Source organism: Colobus angolensis, unplaced genomic scaffold (genome assembly GCF_000951035.1).
Source record: "Colobus angolensis palliatus isolate OR3802 unplaced genomic scaffold, Cang.pa_1.0 Scaffold217, whole genome shotgun sequence".
NCBI classification, from domain to species: Eukaryota; Metazoa; Chordata; class Mammalia; order Primates; family Cercopithecidae; genus Colobus; species Colobus angolensis.
In genome coordinates, this window is record NW_012115344.1 from 584,030 (window position 1) to 605,415 (window position 21,386).

At 33.7% G+C, this 21,386-nt stretch overlaps 1 protein-coding gene across 2 annotated transcripts in view; it reads right to left on the bottom strand.

Moving 5' to 3' along the window:
- Positions 1-1,060: 1,060 nt before the first annotated feature.
- The window catches only part of DNAJB14 (DnaJ (Hsp40) homolog, subfamily B, member 14), a 50,436-nt gene continuing 30,110 nt past the window's right edge, over positions 1,061-21,386 (bottom strand). For both annotated transcript variants that reach the window (XM_011943197.1, XM_011943196.1), the window contains 5 exons: positions 13,359-13,544; positions 11,171-11,265; positions 10,250-10,359; positions 8,533-8,705; positions 1,061-5,947 (listed from right to left, as the gene is read on the bottom strand). In XM_011943197.1, coding sequence (XP_011798587.1) covers positions 5,823-5,947; positions 8,533-8,705; positions 10,250-10,359; positions 11,171-11,265; positions 13,359-13,544 — 689 coding nt within the window. In that variant the 3' untranslated portion in view covers positions 1,061-5,822. The remainder of the gene's footprint in view (positions 5,948-8,532; positions 8,706-10,249; positions 10,360-11,170; positions 11,266-13,358; positions 13,545-21,386) is intronic.

Genomic DNA, 21,386 nt, shown 5'->3' on the forward strand with positions numbered 1-21,386 from the left:
GCTACTACTGCTACTACTGCTACTACTACTAACAACAACAATAAAGAATTAGCCGAACGTGGCGTGCGCCAGGTACTCGGGAGGCTGAGGCAGGAGGATTCCTTCAGCCCAGGGTTTGAGGCTGCATTGAGTGGTGATCGCCCCACTGAACTCCAGCTTGAGTGACAGAGCGAGATGCTCAAAAGAAAAGCTTCTTTAGAAATCACATCCTCTTTCAGCTACCACCCTGTTTTTCCTCTACTCCCTTTCATAGCCAAATTTTCAGAAAATTTTAGCCTGGTTTTTAATTGCTGCTTGCATGTCACAAATCTAATCAGAGTTCTATTGATTCTACCTCCTATCTTTGAAAACTAGTCACCCATCTATATTTCTACCCTAGTGCAAGCCATGGTCGCCATGGTCATCTCTCTCTTGACAATAACCTCCTATTCTTCTTACATTCTCTTTTGCCCTCCAGTCTCCACAGAGCAACAAAAATGATGTTCTAAAAACCCAAATCGGATCATTTAACTCCTTTCTTGAAAATCAACTTTATTGACTTAGGATAAAGTTCAATATCAGCATCATGGTTTATATATCGTTCTTATGGGGATCTGGCCCCTATCTTAATTCTCTCACATACCCTGGATTCCTTATGCTATGATCATACAAGTTTGTTTCCACTTCCATAAAGATTTATCACTTTACCAACTTAGCACATTCTGCCTATTTCTCTAGCTTACCTTAATCCTACTAATCTCTTCTTTTGCATTTCAGCTTAAACTCACTCTCAGAGAAGCCTTTCCTGACCCTCACTGAATAGTTTAGGCCTTCTAGATAAATGCTTTCATTGTGCCCTGTAATTTTCTTTGTAGAATTTATCATAATTATAATTATTTACTTGATATTTATTTTCTTTGCTAGATGGAAACTCTAAGGTTTTTGTCTTTCTTATTCAATGATTAATTCCCAGCACCCAGCTCACTGCCTGGGATATAGCAAGCATTGATACACTTGTTGCATAGCTGAATGAATGAAAGAGTGGCCATATTATGAGTATAAAACATGATAAAAACAAACATTTTACAGTGAGAACAGACCTTTTTATTAATATATTGAGATAAACTACAGAGACTGAAAGACAAAAATTCATATTTCATTCAGAACATTCATTAAAAATCAAATGCATTTACTTTGCGTTCTCACAGAAAATTTTATTTAAGTCTGATATAACATTAAATATTTTACAAATCAGACATTTCATTTTAAAATCTAATTTATAATCCTGAATGCATTATAGACAAAGTAAGCTCTCCTTTACCAGTTTCATTTAACTTATACAAGGCTTCCATTATAATTCCATCAAACCTTAAAAATTACCTGCAGCATTTAAAAACACGTAAAGTAAATGGAAAGAAAGTCTTATGCAGCAATCCAAAAACCAAAACCAGAAATTGGCAAGAAGCATTTCTTAATACAGATAAACTGCAAAATATCATTTATGTGTGTTTCTTTCTTCTCACTGGTTTAATCATCCTATTCAAAATAATTCTTTTTGGAACTAATAATTACAATACTCCAATGTCACTGAAAATCTCTATGATTTTAATTGTGTACTTAAATGGCAAAGTAGAATATCAGATTGAAATGTACAGTCTTGTGCTGAAGTGAATGAGGCTTGCCATGCCAGGTGTCATCTGCTGTGCAGTTACAAGACATCTTGGCAATTAGTCATCCCAGTTTTTACTAACTTACTAAACAAGGACATTTCAAGAAATACTTCTTAACCCTATATATTTCCAGATGGCTGGATATAGAAAGATATAATTATGTTTGAAGCATGGACCTTATAATAGCAATCTCTGCATTAAAATATGAAAAAGAGCAATAGAAAGAATTCACACCAATGAAATTGTGTTAACTGATTTTCAAAGTTAGAAATAAAAATATCCACTGCTAATGGAAGCCCTGCACTGTGCAAACATAGTGTGGTATATATTAAACAATCATACATTTGAGGTATTAGCTGGAAAAAAATATATATATACACCTGTACATAGACACATCCACAGAATATTCACAAATCTATTGGCCCCAACACCAGCAGATAGTCATATTAAATAAAAAAAATCACATACCAACAGGAAAAAGTTACACATAGGGAATTTACAAAAAATGTGGTGCTATAATCCTTAATATAAGGAGTATGTTTTGAATTAATGTTTTGAGGAAAAGTGTTTCCATTTATATGAAAGTTATCTATTTAATAGTAATAAAACCAAAAGGAAGCTGAATTCTAGGACTGTTTTGCCTGCCAAATTATTGAAGGGATGAGCAAGAATTCCTTGAAAAGCCTCATTCTATCCTTTTTCTTTGTAACTAGAAATTAGAATTTAAAATGTTGGAAATTATTGCCAGATTACTTTCTTTTCATTGGTTTATAGGGAATTTTATGGATTTTAACTAGGCAATAGTCCAATGTGGTCAACAGACATGGTTTTTCAGCTATTGAATGAAAATTAAAATATGTATTGTTGATTTTCATTAGTTTTTCTGTTCAGATAAGAAAAAAGATTATGAATTCCCTTTCAGTTTGCTTCACTCAGTATGAAGATGGCTAGTAGTAATAGGATAGTACTGAACCCAAGCTTCACATGGGGAAGCTCAACAAATGTACAAATTCTCCTCTTTTAACCATTTGGTCCTTGGACATAAAACTTGCTTAACTGGCAAGATGGCTCACTTGGTCCTCAAGCCAACATCAAGAAATATGTAGCTGTCTTAACACAGGTGGGAGTTTTTTTTTTAATGAAATACATAGGAATCCATTAAGTAACATCAGCATGTCGTATGTGTTAAATAGCTTCATTTAAAAATATTACAGATCAACAGAAGGGAAATAAAAAACTTAATCATTTTTCTCAGTAACTACTTTACAAACTAGTGTAATTAAAGATTTAACTGGAAGAAAAATTAAGCATAAAAGTATAATTAAAGTAAAAAGCTGGTATTCCACATTCCCGTTCCTATGAACACCTGAGCTGACACAAAAGCTGAGTAGTTTAATGCACTGGCATATATATGCCTTAAGGACTGTACTTTTCTCTACCAAATCTTTGTAAATCATAAACAAGCATGTAATGATTATGAAACAAATATTTAGGCGTTCAAATGTAATCTGTTTACAAAATATAGTCACTTATTAGATGAATCCAACTTGACATTTTTCATTGTTGAGAATTCAATTCACATTTAATCAAACTACATTCTGAAATTTACAAATGACTAAATGACTAGCACCAGTCTATTTGGGAACTAAGGAATCAAAAGAAGAGGAGAAAGGTACTATTTTCCTTTCCCCCAAACCCTCACAAGGACAATAATGTTTGTGTGTATCTGCATTGGTGTATTTGTGTGTGTTTATGTAAAAAGGGGTAAAAATGTAAAGCATTAATAAATATAACTGCTGCTAAACTGTTAGAATACCAGTTAGAAGACCTAATAAAGCAATATTTAAAGATTGAGGACTTTTAGGTGGTCATTAGAATGAGCCAATGAAATTGCAAAGTTCATGTAGTTAAAAATAAGATGGCAAAATGTTGGGATTTTTATTATAAAAAAGCAGCAAACATGAAAATCTTTTATCTCAAGATATCTAAACTCTTCTTACTTTGTATGATTAACTCCAAATTATAAGACACTTGTTGAGCTTTTACACCATGATATAGATGATATTAAGGACTGAATCTTTACTTGCATACTTCATATGTGGCTTAAATTGTCAGGCACTCAGTCTGTCATTTCTCACTGCAGAAAATTTTATCAAACACATTTTCCCTAGCATTTTATGAAATTTAATGGAATGCAGCAATGCAACTGAAATATAATACCGTCCAAAAGCCATGTATGACTTTATAATATACACTTTATGGTATCACTTAATTTTGTATAATAACTTCACCTATCTCCTTAAAGCTGGGATTAAGGGAAAAAGAATCAGTCAACAAGAAGGTAAGTTCACAGAATTATCAGCCATAATAGTGTAAATTTGCCATTAAAATTAGAAAAATAGACGAAATATTTTTCATTCAAGTTTTCATAAATTTTCTGATACATATGAACTTTCGAAGTTAATTAAAATGCTATGAACTTAGTTTTTTAAAAAAACTCTACAGGCTCAACAAAATATTTAAAATTGTATTTTCTCTTAAGCACTGTGTTTTTTTTTTTTTTTAAGGTAACATTTCTAAGAGCAAGTTAGTTAAGCTGTCTAGTTTTCCTATGACAGTATGTTGTTTAGTTTAACCTACTAATTAAATCAGGCATTTCTATTGATTCACTTGGAAAAGGGGATACAACAGAACATTTTTAAGAGATCATTTTAGCAGTTTTATTCAACATATGCCATAAATTAACTACATTCAGAAAAAAAATTTAAACAAAGAACAAAGCCACCCTATCTAGCATTCTCTCACTCACAAAGAAGTACCAAAGATATGTTTATGTTCCATTAACCAAGTATGAAGCAAAATCATTAAAATATTACAACTGCTAACCACAGAAGACTAGAAATCAAATAGTTTCATATCCAGTATACAGGTACCAAAAACTTCAATTTCCAGTGTTTTTTTTTTTTCTAATTCATAGTATGGATTTACTTACAAGGAGCTTATTCCTATAGGATTAATTCAATTACTCAATGGTGAATAGACTTTAGCTCAGAATTTTTAAAGGATGGTTTGCTTTAAGTTACTATTCTACCTGCTGCTCTATTTCTGCTCACACTTGCATATGGCCAAACAGCTCATGCTCTGATCAGGTAAGTATACTGTAATCTACTTATATGTTTAGGAGTTGGCATAGGGTTAAAAGGCACAAAGCTATATTTTAGTACTCATTTTTCTTATTACTTATTTGTAGGAGAACTTCTTTGGATCCTGCTTAAATGATCACCAAGAAACTGCAAATTTCTATGGGGGAAAATGTGAGTCCTATTCATAAATTTTAGCAGTCTTCAAGGACATATACATCAAAATTTGGTGGCCTTTTACGTATTGGAATTATAAATGACATAACTGCACTTTACTGTTCAACACCCTTTTAGTTTAATATTTATAGCCATTTCCTCATATTTTCTTTAAAATCTATCAGTATAGCATTTCATTTCTATGCATGTATATGTATAGTAATTCATAAAACTAAATAGCAAACTGATATTCTACACCAGTTCATTTATCTCAATATATATTTTGGAATATAACGGCAATATTAAAAATATCAATTCCCTCTAAGCTGATAATACTATAAGATTTTACACAAAGTTAAAGTGTTTTCTTTTTGGAAAAGTTTCATTGTTTAAAGTTCACATATTTGACACCTTGATAAGGAAAATGTAAATGTGTCATATAACATTTATTCCACCAATTTAAACTGAAGTTTCTCATGGAGCTAAACACTAAAGGAATTTAAATAAAAAAGCAGTAACCTGTATGTACACAAAATGATCATTCCATAAATATTTACATGACAAGGGAAAAAATGGAGAATCACTAAAACTGGAAATTGCTACAGGTGTGATAATCCTTTCTCAAGACATTTTAGTTAGGAATCATGTAAGCTTTTAAAATGAAAATAATTGTAGAAGCGTAACTACAATATTCCATTTTAGTTTTCAACTACTATTTAAAGGAGCCAGTAGGTCATAAACAGTCCAAGATTTCAGGAACCAACTATTCAGTTTAGTTTTCAGTATCAAATCTTTTTCTTCATCTCTCATGATGAAACTAAACTTACTTACAGAAAAAATAAAGAGTACGCTAAAAGGTATAAATAAAAATTCCAGTTCATCCTCCTTTATAAAGACTGGTAAGCCGCTCTAATTCTTTACAGTTGTCCATGCTCAAGGCATCTGCCTTCCTTCGGAGTCGATCATCACGGTACACTTTTGCTGCATACTGCATATCTGTTTCTGTTAAGAAAGAAAAATATTTTGCTAATTGAATAAAATTTTTGTCACCTAGTTGCTTAAGCTCAAGTGATGCTTTACAGGAGCCCTTTGATATATTTTGATTAACTGACTTAAAAAAATGCAAGTACAACTCCTAAAAGCCGTTTTAGTAGGAAAAAAATTTTTTAATGAAAACTTTATCTGAAGTCTAGCAGGTAAACAAACACAGAAAAGAAATAAGGATAGAATCCTGTCAATTCATGTTGGAATCCTTTCTCTCTACTCCTGTTCCCCAGTGGATTAAAAACTACTCCTCTCAAGCATCGTCTTGGCCTCTTTTCCTAAAAATATTATATGCTTTTCAATACTGCCAGTGGTTGTTTTTGCTGTGGCCTTCTGTTAAGATTTCAGATTATCCCAAGACTTAAGTATTTAATACAAAAATTTTAAATCTTGTTCTGAGTTTACTTAAATTAAAAAATACATATAATAATGTTACTGAAGGAACACAGATTTAAAAAATGCTTGTTATATGATCATAATATTGCTATTCAGCAAATAAGTACTTCTGAGGCTTCCTTCAGTGTGTAGACAGCACAGCTACTAATGATATACAGACTACAAATCAAAATTCTTCAAGGAGTATTCCTTGTTTTTTCCTGTTACTCTCAGTCATTTCACTGTTTATTAATACCTGTAAAGACTAGGAGCACTTAAAGAAGATTTAACAAAAAAAGAAATCAGTTACTTTCTGGAACACAATGGTCAAAGTAGAAGACATCTGGTTTATATGGATTAGTCAAGATCAATATACTCACAGTTAAGAGAGCATTCCATTTGTAAAAATCTCCAATAATAATCTTTACTAAATCAACAACTAGGATTAACAACTCAATCAATATTATATTATGCCTTTTATTTATACATAATGCACTTATATCTATTTATAGATGATTCTTTCTAAAGGAGAAATTTGAGACTTAGAAAAACCAAAGTTCACACTGCTAACAAATGGCAGAGTCTAGATTCCAATCCAACTCTCCAATGCCTAGCCTAATATTCTTTCCATCATTTAAAGTACTGCTTGGGCTGGATAATTTTTTTGTTGTGGGGGGCCTGTCCTGTGCATTGTGGGATGTTTAGCAGCATCCCTGACCTTACCCTGCTAGATGCCAGTAGCAATCCCTTTCCATTCCCATCCCATGATGACACACAAAACTATCTCCAGACATTACCAAACATCTCTAGAGATGGGTAGGGTGGAGGGAGGGTGGCAACTCATTCCCAGCTGAAAACCTAAAAGTCACTAGTCTAATGTAACCTTCTCCACACTGAAGACAGACTGATTTCACAAACTCATTGAGTTAGAAGTCAAGGAGGTCACATCTGTAACTGCCACTATATAGAGGAAAAAACAAAGACCAGAGAGGTTAAGGACTCTCTTGGAAGTTACATTTTATCAACTCTTCCCTAGCAAGGGGGAGATGATGATAATGGCTGACATTTTCTGAGTATTTACTATGTGTGAAGTATTTTATTGCCTGATTTAATTTTCACAACAAACCCCATAAAGCTGGTTATTTCTGAGAAGACTCTGGAGCACAGGCCCTGGATTCCAGAGACAAATTGTCTGGTTTTGAATCATAAACAACCTCTATGACCTTGGGCAAGTTAGTAATCTCTCTTTGCTTCAGTTTCTTCATGTGTAAAATGAGTATAATAACCTCACAGGGTTGTTGTGGAGATTAAATGAATTAATACTTATAACATGCTTGGGACAGTGACTGAAACAGTAGGCATTATATAAATGATAGCTATTATTTCCTCCGCCCACTCATCATCACCCATTTTACACATGAAATAAACTCATAGAGGTTACAATTCGTCAGCCAAAAATTTCAGAGCTAGGATTCAACTTTACTCTGTTTAATTCCAAAGTCAGTTCTCCTTACACTACACTATATAGTCTACATTATTATTCATAACAATGGTCACAAAAACAAGAACCACAACACTCAGTTCACGTGCAACTTCTCAGCAGATTCTTATGGTCAATCTTTATAGATGGAACTGTTCCTTAAATTAAGAAAACTGAGGCTGGAAAAGCCTAAGCAAATTAAGTGTTCCGAAGAGCCTCTCTGTGAACAAAGTAAAGAAAAATGAAATGTCAACAAAACTCATTGTACATTAAATTCTAAATACTAAAGCTAAATTAACAAAGAGTTTCAAATTTAACCCTGAAAACAGGATGCATCTTAAAATTGATGACATAGTTTATCTGCCAGGATTTTTTTTCTTTCTTGGTGGTACATAAAAGAATGATGTGTCTTACGATGGATATTATCAATACAATAAAATTTGGTATTACTTATTCAACCAAATATTTATTGATAACAACAATACACAAGTACCATTTATTAAGTCCTTACTATGTGTCAATTCCTGTGTTAGGCCACATGTACATAAAATATATGATCTCATTTAAGTACTGTGCTCCAATTATGTGCCAGGGAATTCTAGAACATTCCTTGAATAGGGAAATCTACATTAATCAGTTCCAAAGACTGTGAATAAGTTTTAAAATGTTAAACCCATGACAAACTTACTTTGTTGTCTTTCTTTCCAGCAATTATTTCGAATATTAGTCACATAGTCTTCTTCCACACTCTTTTCTACCTTTTGTAATAACATTCCTTTATATTCATTTTTAAAGTCCTTGTTGACATAATAAACAACACCCAAGTTTTCTGTCTGCATTTTAATAGTTTGCCCTGTTCCACTGTAAAAGAGATGCAGCATCATTATTTTAATTAAAATTGGACATTCCAATATGCTACTATAAACTAAGCGGACAAAAACAATGAACAATCATTGAAAAGTTAATATTGGTAATACAGGTTGAGCATCCCTAATTCAAAAATCTGAAATCCAAAATACTCTAAAACTAAGACTTTCTGAGCATCGACAAGATGGCACAAGTGAAAAATTCCAAAGCTGACCTCATATGATGGGTCACCTTTTAATCAAAACACAGCATCATAGGTGGAAACTAAAAGCCTGTAGCTGTTTGTTGTTGCTATTGTTTAACAGCTAACACAGGTATTCTGGTGATGCTACTATGCTGGTTAGTTAACCCTGAACACATCATTTTTTCACTGTTAAATATTTATATGTGAATTAGAGTAAGAAAATGGTTGCTTATCAGTAGCATATAAATTCAGAGTCAGGAATGATGCCAAACAACGACAGGTTGTCCACATGGGTGGCTGAGATTGTGATATCTTTGCTTTCTGATAGTTCAATGTATACCAACTTTGTTTCATGTACAAAGTTACTAAAAATATTGTATAAAATTACCTTCAAGCTATGTGTATAGAGTATATATAAAACATACATTTCATTTTTAGACTTGGGTACCATTCTCAAGACATCTGATAAAATATACTCAAATATTACAAAATCTGAAAAAATCCAAAATCCAAAACACTTCTGGTCCCAAGCATTTTGGATAAGAAATACTCAACCTGTAATTTATTTACATTCTGTCAAATTGCCCAAAACAATGATTTCATGTCACAAAAAGTAACCACACTTTTAAATATACTATGCTTTTATAAAGTTATCTCAATTTTTCATTAATAAAAATCTTATTTGGAATAAAGTCATTCTTATTTTTAGACCAATGTGATTGTAATACTGTAAAATCACTGCCAATATGATTTTTATTATTTTTTATCTGCTTTTTATTTGTTCATGCTGCTGTAACAGCCAATATGATGTTATAGTTTCCTTTATGTTCACTGTATTAAAGTTGTCTAGAATGGATGTTGTATTAAATTTCCTTTATGTCCAGACCTCCTATATATAAAGTATATGGTGAAAAAAATACACCATATAAAAGTAATATTTGCTTTTCTTTAATCAATATTTTGCAAAATGAAGAGTAAAGTCATTTTCCCCTTAATGATATAAAACTATGTAAGATCAATCATTGCTCTTTTTGTCTTTAAAGTAGTTTTGTCCTTTAGAGTATTTTTTGCCTTTAATGGCAACACATTACCTACCACATTAAATTGTTATCAAGTTCAAATATAGCATTTCTGTCCTTATCCACAGTGGGAGAATAGAAATATAAATTAACAACATAAGACAAATTTATTACTTAAAGTAACTAATTTAAAAATTAGATAGAAATTTAAAATCTGGTACACTTGCAGTAACAGATTTGGCACTTCAAAGTTTACACGAACACAAGCTCTTTAAAGGAAGCTAGGTCAGAAATAGCAACAATTCATTTTTGTAAAACTTCACTTAGCTACTTACGATCTGGGATATAAGGAATAAGGAGGATTAGAGACCATCAATTGGCTTAATAATGACACGAGGATCAATACAATTATGGGCATCAGCTGGATAAACACAGAAAAACCTCCCTATAAAAAATCATCAAAGAATAACAAATTGTAATATAACTGTAGTTGTTAATAATCCAACAGTTGTCATACATTTTGAAGCAGAAAGAGCATTTGAGATCATGTAGTTCAGTGCTTTCAAATCTGCTAACAATACCAATGGGGTGATTCTTAAATATAACTGCCCAGGCACATCACCAGGAGATTCTGATTTTTAAAACACTGATAAAATTTGATTTCATTTTATAGATGAGGAAGTCCTCATTTCTTTCTCTCCTTCTTTCCCGACTCCCTCCCCTGACACACAGAGAGACTCTATCAATATACTGCAGGCTGTAAAACTATGTTTTACCTTGGATTTGAGGGTAGAAGATGGGAGCTGATGAGTGGCAAAGCTGGGGGCCAGGCCTTTTAATTTCTAGTCTAGTGCTCTTTCCATTTACCTTTCCACTTCATGTAATTAAACTGCTATAGGCAATTAGGTATAACTGCATTAGAACAAGGAAAGTTACCTCCAATTCAAGTTTTTCAGTATTCTAAATTCTTCAGGGCCAACAATAACAAGTTGCCTTCACAACATGCACAGTGCAGGTGTACCTTCATTAGAATCATAGAATAACAAATCTAAAGGGGTCATACTATCCAACCACCCAGGGCTGACCTCTCCTCCTATTCCTACAATACCCCTAAGGATTTTCTAGTCTCTACCAAACACCACTAGTAAGAGAAAAACTCATTATTTCCTACAACAACTTGCCCTCTTTCCAGACAACTCTAATTGTTTTTCCTGAGCTGAAATTTGCCATTTTATGATTTCTAGTCATAAACATACATCTCCTCTTTCCTCTTCTCTTTCATGTCCACTATGTCGATGCTGATGTTGTTGGCTATAACCAGCTCTTCCATTTGAAAAAGAATGTACACTACCTAAAAGATTAAAAGCAAGGTTAAATTAGAGAGAGCATTTATGATCAGAAAAAGTATATTTTCTTTCACATTTTTCTTTAATTATTAAAAATTAGTAAAATAATGCATGTTTATTTTCAGTAGTAAATACTTATTGCCCTCTCCTCTTGTAAGTGAAGGGTGGATAGAAATAGGAATGATTCTTCCCAATCTGCTTCCCTTACAGGTAGAAGTTCCTTCTTTATGAAAACTTGACTAAGAGTTTCTCTACACACATAGAGGTTTTTATAAACCTCTTTGGTTTATGACTAGTTGTTTTTATAAATGTTGGATTATTACTTTGAAACTTTGCTTTTTGCATTTATCAATGAATCATAAACATCTCTAGAAATCAAAAGATAGTATTCAAATTCATTGTTTAAAAATAGCTCTATAATATATCTTGGTATAGATGAACCACAATTTATTCAAACATTCTCTTGCTGATAAACATTCAAGTTGTTTTCATATAAGATGAGCAATCAGAAATGGCTACCATTGACAAACTGTGTTAAAACTAGCAAAATAACTGCAAATCAAATATCAGAAGAAAATTTACTATTGCCTGAAAGGTTTCTAATTGTTCCTAGTATATTTCCAGTCAAAATTACTAGTTTTAATAATTTTTCTGTAATTATATATTCTAACATGTCAAAACACAGGTTATATTTTCAGTCATTAATTTGCATTTATATATCCTCTTTCCTTCAAGGATGCTTTGCAAAACGTCCTATCAATGACGACAACCTTGCCGGGCATGGTGGCTCCCCTCTGTAATCCCAGCACAGGATTTGGGAGGCTAAGGTGGGAGGATCACTTGAGGCCAGGAGTTCAAGACCAGCCTGGACAACACAGCAAGACCCTGTCTCTACAAAAGTTTTTAAAAACTTAGTCAGACATGGTGGTACATGCCTGTAGTCAGCAACTTGGGAGGGTGAGGTGGGAGGATTGGTGGAACCTAGGATTTTGAGGCTGCACTGAGCTATGATCATCCCAGTGTATTCCAGCCTAGGCAACAGAGCAAGACCCTGTTTCTATTAAAAAATAAAAAGAAATGACCACAACCTTTCTCAATAATATTCAGAGAGGGCCACCAGGTCCAATTACATTGCTACATTCATGAAGATTCTCCTAATGTTGAATGGGATTTACTTCAGCACCTGAAGTAAATTTTGTAAACAAGACTAAAGCTATAATTTTAAGTACCTTAGAGGAGCTACATTCAAGGAAAATAGATTTCCACACTAACAACTCACAGTACAGTAAGTCCGCACTTAATGTCATCCAGAGGTCCTTGGAAACTGCAACTTCAAGTAAACATGATGTACTATATGCCTTAGCAATTTAACTCTTGTTTATATCAATTAGCCTGTGGTAAAATTAGTTGTTATACAGAACATTGTTTCACTTACAGTCACAGTTTCCAAAAACCTTATGTTAAGTGACCACTTACTGTAAATGTAAGTGGAGTTTAATACTATTTATGTTGGTAGTATAAAATCTATCTATTTAGTGGTATCACTACAATATTTCACTTTGATAGTCTAGTTAAAGTTAGCTATTTCTATTTTAATGTAACCTTAAAAATCCACTTACTTTGAATATAACCTATGAATCAGACTTTCTACTGTTTAAATGGAAAGAGATGAGTACCTCTACATAAATCCAAATTAGTCAACTATAATATTATTGATAAAATACGTACAAAGATTTCTAGAGAAGCAACGTCAAATAGTCATCTGGGTTTAAGTAAAGAAAACCATTCCTAATTGTCATAGTACTTACCTAAGACACAGACATTACATTTCATGCTTACATTCCCTTTCAGCTCTATATAAAATACAGAATATCTGTACTCTTCATTTTTTTAAATTAAAATATGTTCTAGGAAAAAGGCAGGCTATTATAAAAGTAATAACCCGAACATTTTTCTCCTGCTTTCATGAAAAACCATCACAGGATCATAACACTACAAGAAATGTAGGAGAAAAGATAGATACATCTCTAAATAATGTAACTGGAGGTAAGACTCTGTAGCTTCATAAAATATGGTATCTATAATTACATTAAAATACCTGAAGGAAATCCACCCCCAAAAAATATATTAAACAAGTCTTCTGGAGTTATATCAGCTTCACAACCTCTATGGAAATTAAATCTGCCATTGTTTTGGTGGTTACATGCTTGTTCTTCATTGCCTGTGAGGTCATACTGTTTTCGCTTTTCTGGATTACTTAAAACAGCATAAGCATTTCCAATCTCTGAAAAAGTAATGAGTAAAAGTTGGTAAGCAAAGTTTTTGTATTATAAAAGTCTACCCCACATAAAAACTAATGTCATGCTGAAAAAAAAAGGCTACCTGAAACTAATCCAGAAAATTGTTAAAAATAAGTTCTTTTAAAGATATACATCGTGTGCAATTACACATATTATCTCTCAATACAACTTTTTATACCAAACAGACAAGTCTCTCTACTGCCTTGAAAACAAAGGAATATCCATCTTCCTTTTTTAATATTGTGCTCCATCTCCTAAAATCCTGCCTCTTAAGCCATTCTTCAAGTGGTTTAAACAAATAACAATAGCAGTTAACAATAGCAGTACCTAAGAACTGCCAGGCTCTGCACCCAATACCTTATTACATTGTCCATTATTATCCCCACTTTACAAATGAGGGCCCTGAAATTCAAGAACTCACATTCTTCTTAGCACAATAAGTACACTCTCTTTATGCAGCCTATACCAAAAATCTTTTTTTGCACCCTGCAGCCTGAATGAGCTATTCTTTCATTCTATCATCCCATACAACTTATCCCCTAAAACAGTAAACTAAGTTGTTATATTATAAAAGTATGCCTCACAGAAAAACTAATGTCATGCTGAAAAAAAAGACTACCTGAAACTAATCCAGAAAATTGTTAAAATTTACAAATTTACCAACCAGTTTACAAGTTGTAATGCTTTGAATCTAAAACTAGGAACTACCCTATTCTTATTATTCTTATACTTCTAATAATCACTTCATAAATACATCTTGCTTCTTAAACTAGATTTTAAGCCTCTTGTAATACAGAATATTTTAAAAATAGTTTTTAGATCCCATGTGGTGGCTGCCATAGATACTGTACAAGCAAACAGATGCTCATTAGGTAGTTGTTTTTGGATGATTACACATTATACTGAAATTAATTGTATACAATATTCCGGATATTTTCTTCCAATCGAGCTTCTTAAACCTGGGATGCAGAGATTGCTTTCAGGTGGTATGTGTACCCTGTTGTATGAAAAATTAGGTGGATGGTCCATCTATTTGAGGAAATACTTTCTTCAAATTCTCAAAGAATCTGTGACTCAGAAATGTAGCCATCATTTATGAATTATTTCAAAGGGAAAACACAGTCAAAGATCCAAACAATGTACTTACAAACAACACCAAGGTATTAACTCATACCTAAAAAAGAAGCATTATCTATCAGTCTCCTAAAATTGTAGTTTTAGTAACAATATCAATTTTAGGATTTAACATCTATAAACTAAAAGGACTATCCCATGTTATGTAACAATGCTACTTTAATAGTTTTAATACTTTAAAACTATTAATATATAGGCAACACAATTCTATTTTAAGGCTTCCTTTTTTAGAAAAAATAATTTCTAAACATTAAGATATTTTAGATGGCATTTGAGAAATACTGTCATAATCTAAAATTGTACACATAAGACAATTTATATATTGTAGCCAGAGTAATTTTCTATTCATTTACTTTGTGCTATACCCATATAATCAAGATTTTTTGCAGTTCCTTATTATCTAAATAATTATATGCAAAATTTATTTTGGTATTCAAAAGTTTTACAAAATGCATTTCTACCTCATTTTCACTTATCTGACCAAAAGGTACCTTCCACTTCATTTATTTTTCTTTAAACTTTTAATACACAGATCCACTATACCTTTTGCCTAATTTTTCCCAATAGTAATATTTTGCAAAATTATCTTACAATATCACAAACAGGATATTGATACTGATATAGTCAGAATAGAGAACATTTCTAATACCACCCTCATGCCGATCTTTCATAACCACATCCAACTCCTCCTCCTCCCCTTCCCAACCCCTGACAACCATTCATCTATTCTCCATTTTGACAGTTTTGTCATTTCAAGAATATTGTATTAATGAAATAACACAGTACATAAATGGGATTATATTATATGATATATAAATGGAATGAAACCTTTTGGGATTGGCTTTGTAAATCATAATACTCTGGAGATTCAGGTTGTCATATTTGCCAACAGTTCATTTCTTTTTATTAGTGAGTAGTAGTCCATGGTTAAGGATCTACCACTGTTTGTTTAACCATTTACCACTGAATAACATCTAGTTTTTCTCTAGTTTTTGGCTATTACAAATAAAATTGCTATATACATTCATGTACAGGATTATGTGTAAACATAAATCTTCATTTCTCTGGAATAAATCCCCAGGAGTGCATTGTTGGGTTGTATAGTAGCTGCATATATTTTTGAGAAACTGCCCAACTGTTGTGCAGAATGGCTGTGTCATTACGTATCCCATCAACAATGAGTGATCCATTCTCTGCATCCATACCAGCATTTGGTATTGTCATTATTTTTCAGTCTAGCCATTCTGATAAATGTGTAGTGATGTCCCATTTTGGTTTTACTTTGCATTTCTCTAATGACTAATGAATGACAGTGAAAATCTTTCACTGTGCTTATCTGCCCTCTGTATATCATCTTCAAAGGAATATCTCTTCATTTTCTTGACCATTCTAATTGGATTGTTTGTTATTTTACTTTTGAGTGTTGGGAGTTCTTTATGTTTAATATATTCAAGATACCTGTCCTTTGTCAAATATGTGCCTGGCAAATCTTTTTTCCCATCTGGAGCTTCTTTTAATCCTCGTAATAGGGCAGAGCAAACTTTAAAAATCTTAAAGTACAACTTAACAACTTTTCCTTTTATGTACTGTGCTTTTGGGGTTAAGTCTTAAAAAATCATTGCCTCGCCCTAGATCCTAAAGATTTGCTCCCATGATTGTTGATTAAGTGTTATGTTTTATATTTACATTCATGATCTATTTTGAGTTCATTTTGTGTATAAGGGATGATACTTTTCGTCAGGGTTAATTTTTTGGCCTATGGGTGTCCAATTGCCTCAAAACCAACTGTTGAAAAGGCTGTCTTTCCTCCATCAAATTGCTTTTGCATCTTTGTCAAAAACCAGTTGGCTACATTAGTATCAGTCTGTTTCTGGGTTTCCTATCTCGTTCTATTGATCTATGTGTATATTTCTCTGCCAATACCACACAGTTTTGTTTACTATCGATATAGTAAATCCTGAAATCAGGAACACTGATTACTCCAACTACATTCTTTTAATAAAAATAAATGTTTTTAAATATTCAGGTTCTTACTTCCCCTCATATGAATTTTAGGATAAAACTTGTTTCTATCTACAAAACAAATGCTGCTAGGATTTTGACAGGAATTGTGTTAAACCTGTATATCAATTTGTGATGACTTGACATCTTTTTTTTTTTTTTGAGACAGAGTTTTGCTTTTGTTGCCCAGGCTGGAGTGCAATGGCATGATCTTGGCTCACTGCAACCTCCGCCTCCCAGGTTCAAGTGATTCTCCTACCTCAGCCTCCTGAGTAGCTGGACTTACAGGCATGTGCCACTACGCCTGGCTAATTCTGTACTTTTAGTAGAGACGGGGTATCTCCATGTTGGTCAGGCTGGTCTAGAACTCCCGATCTCAGGTGATCTGCCCGCCTCGGCCTCCCAAAGTGCTGGGATTACAGGTGTGAGCCACTGTGCCCGGCTGACTTGACATCTTTACTGTGTTGAATCTTCCCATCCATGAACATGATATTTCAGTACATTTATTTAGCTATTTTCTGATTTATTTAATCAATATTGTATAGCTTTCAGTATATAAATTTGATACAAGTTTTATTAAATTTACACCTAAGTATTTTTTTGTATGTATGGTTGTAAATGCTAATGTATTATTAATTTTAGTGTCTAAATGTTCATTGCTAGTAAATACAAATGCAATTAATTTTTTGTATATTTATATTGTATCCTGCAATCTTACGGGATTCACTTTGTAGTTACAGTTTTTTTCTGTAGATTCCTTGGATTTCTACATAGATAATCATGTCATTTGCATATAAGTACAGTTTTAGCTCTTCTTTTCCAACCTGTATGCCTTTTATTTCCTTTTTCTCTCTTTAACACAGTGGTTACTACTTCCTGCACTTTGTCAAATAAGAGTGGTAAAGAGACATTCTTGCTTTATTCTTGATCATAAGGGAAAAGCATTCAGTCTTTCACCATTTAATGTTAGCTTACAGGAGTTCTGTAGTTGCTCTTCATCAAGTTGAGGCAGTTCCCTTCTATTGCTATTTTTTCTGACAGTTTTTTATCATGAATGGGTGGTGAAATGTATCAAATGCTTTTATTCCACTGATTAATATAATCGTGGGATTTTTTTCCTTTAGTCTATTAATGTGGTGGATTACACTTATTGATCTTCAAATAGTGAATTGAGTTTGCTACCTTGAAATAAACTTCTATTGTTTGGGGTATATTATTCTTTTTATATACTGCAAAATTCTGGTATTTTGTTAAGGACGTTTGGGTTTATTCCACAAAGTATACTGGTCTGTAATTTTTTTTTGTTTTGGTTTGTTTATTTTTTTGTAATGTCTTTGGTTTTGATATAAGCAAGGTAAAACATTTCTTAACATTAACTGGAAAATGTCTCTTCCTCTTCTATTTTCTGGAAGAGATTATGGAGAATTAGTTTTAATTCTTCCTTAAAAAGTTTGATAGACTTCTTCAATAAGAGGATCTGAAGGCCGGGCATGGTGGCTCACGCCTGTAATCCCAGCACTCTGGGAGGCCGAGGCGGGTGGATCACGAGGTCAGGAGATCGAGACCATCCTGACTAACATGGTGAAACCCCGTCTCTACTAAAAAAATACAAAAAATTAGCTGGGTGTGGTGGCGGGCACCTGTAGTCCCAGCCTCTTGGGAGGCTGAGACAGGAGAATGGTGTGAACCCAGGAACCAGAGTTTGCAGTGAGCCGAGATCGTGCCACAGCACTCCAGCCTGGGCGACAGCGCAAGACTCCGTCTCAAAAAAAAAACAAAACAAAACAAGGGGATCTGAGCCTGGATATTTCTTTTTTGGGAATTTTGTAATTACAACTTTAATTCACTGAACAGTTCTGTCTTAGTCCATTTTGTGTTGCTATAGAATAATACCTGAGACTAGCTTACGGTTCTATAGGCTGAGAAGTTTGTGGGCATGGCCTTGGCTTCTGGTGAGGGCTTTTGTGCTACATCACATGGTGGAGAAAATCAAAGTGGAAGCAGACAGGTGCAAAGAGGGGAAACCCTGAGAGTGTCCTGGCTTTATAACAACCCACTCACTCAGGAAATAATCAATTCCTGCGAGAACTAATCTAGCCTCAAAAGAGCAAGAACTTACTACTGTGAGAACAGCACCAAGACATTCAGGAGGGGTCTGCCCCCATAACAAAAGCACTTCCCACTAGGCTACACCCCCCAACACTGTCACATTGGGGATCAAATTTCAATATACCCAAACCACAGCAATTTCTATAGGGCTATTCACATTACCTATATCAGACTGAGTTGTGATCATTTGTATTTTTCAACTAATTGAACCATCTTATCTAATTTGTAAACTTACATGTATGGAATTGTTCATAGTATTCTTATTATCCTTTTGATGTCTGCAGTGATATCCTTGTCTCTGACACCATTTCTGACAATGGACATTTCTGTCTTCTCTCTTTTTTTGGTCAGTCTTTCAATTTTATTGATTTTTTTCAGAGAACCAGCTCTGTTTCATTGATATTCACTATTGCTACTCTTTTCAATTGTGCTGATTTCTACTCTTATAATTTCCTTCTTTTGCTTGCTTTGAGTTTATTTTGCTATTCTTTTTCTAGATTTGTAAGGTAGAAGCATAGATAACTGATTTGAGACTGTTCCTCTTTTCTAACATATGCATTTCATGTTACAAGTTTCCTCTCAGCATTCCTTTAGCTGGTCTTCTCAAATTTTGATTGTTGTATTTTCATTTTTAGTTATATATATACACACACACACACACACACACACACATATATATATATTTTGAGATGGAGTCTTGCTCTGTTGCCCAGGTTGGAGTGCAGTGGTGCAATCTCAGCTCACTGTGAGCTCTGCCTCCCGGGTTCACGCCATTCTCCTGCTTCAGCCTCCCGAGTAGCTGGGACCACAGGTGCCCGCCACCACACCTGGCTTTTTGTATTTTTGGTAGAGACAGGGTTTCACCGTGTTAGCCAGAATGGTCTCGATCTCCTGACCTTGTGATCCACCCGCCTCAGCCTCCCAAAGTGCTGGGATTACAGGCGTGAGCCACCGCGCCCAGCCAAGTTAGTTCAATATTATTTTTTAAAATTTGTTTTGATATTTCCTGTTTGACCCATGAATACTTTAGAAGTATGTTGTTCAGTTTCCAAGGATTGGACGTTTTCCTATTACCTTTGTGTTATTGATTTCCACTTTGATTCCATTGTGGTTGGTGAACATACTTGTATAATTTCAATATTTTAAATTAGTGGAGGTTTATCTTATGACTCAGGATATGGTCTATCTTCCTGTGTGTTCTGTGGGCACTTGAAAAGAATTTGCAGTCCACTGTTGTTGAGCGGCATGTATAAATGTTGATTAGATCTTGTTGGGTGATGGCGGTGTTTAGTTCTTCTATATTCTTGTTGATTTTCTATCTAATTGTTCTATCAATTATGATAGAGAGAGGTATCAGAGTCTCCAACTATAACTGTGACTTTGTCTATTTCTTCCTCCAGTTCCATTAGTTTTTGCTTTACATATTTTGCAGCTGTCTTTCGATGCATATACATTTATGTCTTAAAGGACTGACTCTTTTATCATGTACATGTTCATAATGTACTACTCTGGTAATTTTTTTCCTCTAAAGCCTACTTGCTCTAATATTAATATAGCAACTCCTGTTTTCTTTTGATTAATATTTGCATGATATAGTTTTTCAATCTTATTTTTATTCTGGATATAGTGTTATCAAATAATTTTCTTGTAGACAACATACAGCAAAATCATGTTTTGTTTTTAAAACAAGGTCTTGCTCTGTTACCCCAGCTGGAGTGCAGTGGCACAATCACAGGTCACTGCAGCCTCAACCCCCCAGGCTCAAGTGATTCTCCTGCCTCAGCCTCCTAAGTAGCTGGGATAACAGACACGTGCTACCAAATCCAGCTAATTTTTAAATTTTTTGTAGAGATAGGGGTCTCACGTTGGCTAGGTTGATCTTGAACTCATGGGCTCAACTGATCCTCCCACCTTCACCTCCCAAAGTGCTAGGAATATATAGGCGTGAGCCACTTCACCTAGTGAAATCATGCTTTTAAAATGCATTATACCAAAAGACTTTTAATTGGCATAGACAGGTCACTTACATGTAATGTAATTACTGATAAGTTAGGGTTTAAGCCTGCCATTTTATTTTTTATTTTCTGTCATTTCATTCCTGTTTTCTTTTTCCTGACAACCTGTGAGTTAGTTACTTGAACATTTTTTAGAATTCCATTTTGACTTATCTATAGTCTGTTCTAAGTATATATCTTTGTATAACTTTTTAGTGGTTGCTCTAGGTATTATATATACATTATATACACATAATGTATATGTATTATATATACATAATATATACATAATTTATAATCCTCTGGTGTCATCATTTTGTTAGTTTGAATTAAGTACAGAATCCTTACCTCCCTTTACTTCCCTTTATCTTCCCCCATTTAAAACGTAATTGCCAACCAGGCGCGGTGGTTCATGCCTGTAATCCCAGTACTTTGGGAGGCTGAGTCGGGTGGATCATGTGATCCAGAGATCGAGACCATCCTGGTCAACATGGTGAAACCCCGTCTCTACTAAAAATACAAAAAAATTAGCTGGGTGTGGTGGCGCATGCCTGTAATCCTAGCTACTCAGGAGGCTGAGGCAGGAAA